This window comes from Gavialis gangeticus, unplaced genomic scaffold (genome assembly GCF_001723915.1).
Source record: "Gavialis gangeticus isolate Ggan-Ray unplaced genomic scaffold, GavGan_comp1, whole genome shotgun sequence".
Lineage (NCBI taxonomy): Eukaryota > Metazoa > Chordata > Crocodylia > Gavialidae > Gavialis > Gavialis gangeticus.
Window position 1 is genome coordinate 4962616 of NW_017729016.1, and position 1395 is coordinate 4964010.

The 1395-nt window shown below is 61.6% G+C and overlaps 1 protein-coding gene across 1 annotated transcript in view; it reads right to left on the minus strand.

The window, feature by feature from the left end:
* MSRB1 (methionine sulfoxide reductase B1) overlaps positions 1-1395 on the minus strand; it is an 11028-nt gene that overhangs the window by 6329 nt on the left and 3304 nt on the right. The window contains exon 2 of the mRNA XM_019512581.1: positions 24-166. Within this exon, the coding sequence (XP_019368126.1) occupies positions 24-166 (143 nt within the window). The remainder of the gene's footprint in view (positions 1-23; positions 167-1395) is intronic.

The following is a 1395-nucleotide window of genomic DNA, read 5'->3' on the forward strand; positions in this document are numbered from 1 at the left end:
GCCCGGCGAGCCTTCATGCCCACCTTCAGGGCGCCCGGGCGCTCCTCGTACTTGGACACACTGTCGGCGTGGACCGTCTGGGTGAACGCCGGCCACGGCGACGAGTGCTCGTACTTGGCCTGGCTGGAGAAGAGCTCGTAGCCACACTTGGAGCACACGTAGACGCCTGGGAAGGGGGGAGCAGGCAGGTTAACTGGGCTTCCACGGCACCTCTGCCCCAGCGTGGATCTGGGGCGGTCACACGAACGCGTGCTGGATGTCGTCGGGGGGAGCACACAGAGCTCACAGGCCCCCACTGAAGGGGCTGGGGGGGGAATCCCACTTTGCTCCATCACAGCACAGGACCTCTGACGTGGTTTTTGCATGCACACACGTGCACAATCCTGCTGTCCTGGTAGGCACCACGTCCCAGCCCTGCCTGGGTGTCCCAGCCCTACCACTGGACCCATCCCCAGCTGGGCTCTTGCAGCTGATTGACCCCCCCATATTACCAGGCTCCGCTATGGGCAGCCCAGTCCAACCCTGACTGCACTGGGAGGCAGGGGCAACCACAGGCAGCAGGGTCCTATGGGAGGGCAGGAGCACCCTATAGACAGCAAGGTCCCTCCAGGAGAAGCAGGAGCATCCTATAAGCAGAAAGGTCCCTATAGAAGAAGAGGCACATTATAAGGAGTGACGTCCCTATGGGGGAGCAGCTGGCACCCTACAGACAGGGGATGCTGTCTTTAGGGTTAAAGTCCCCAAGGGGGGCAGAGGCACCCTATAGGCACTGGGTGTTGTCTATAGGGTTAGGGTTGGTTGATTAGGGTTGGGTTAGGTTAGGGTCCCCATGGGAGGCAGGGGCACCCTATAGGCAGTGAAGTTCCTATGGGGGCACAGGGGCACCCTATAAGGGAGCATGAACACCCTATACGCAATAAGGTCCCTACAGGGGAAGCCGGGGCACTGTATAGGCAGCAGGGTCCCTATGGGGGCAGGGAAACCCTATAGACAGTGGATGTTGTCTATAGGGGTCATCGATAGTAGGGGGCTGGAAGGGACCTCGCAAGATCATGGGGTCCAGCCCGCCTTGTGCTAAGCAGGAAAGACAACTGGGGACCCCAAGTTAGGGTTGGTTGGTTAGGGGTAGGGTCAGGGGTAGGGGTAGGGATAGGGGCAGGGTTAGGGGTAGGGTCAGGGGTAGGGTTAGGGATGGGGCAGGAGCAGAATTAGGGGCAGGGCTAGAGTAGGGACAGGATATGGGGCAGGGGTAGGGTCAAAGTTAGGTATGGGGCAGGGGCAGGACTGAGGTAGGAGCAGGGTTAGAGAGGGGGCAGGGCCAGGATTACGGGCAGGGGCAGGGGCAGGGTCCCCGCGGGGGGCAGCGCGGCTCCCTCCCACGGGGCACAGGGGCCT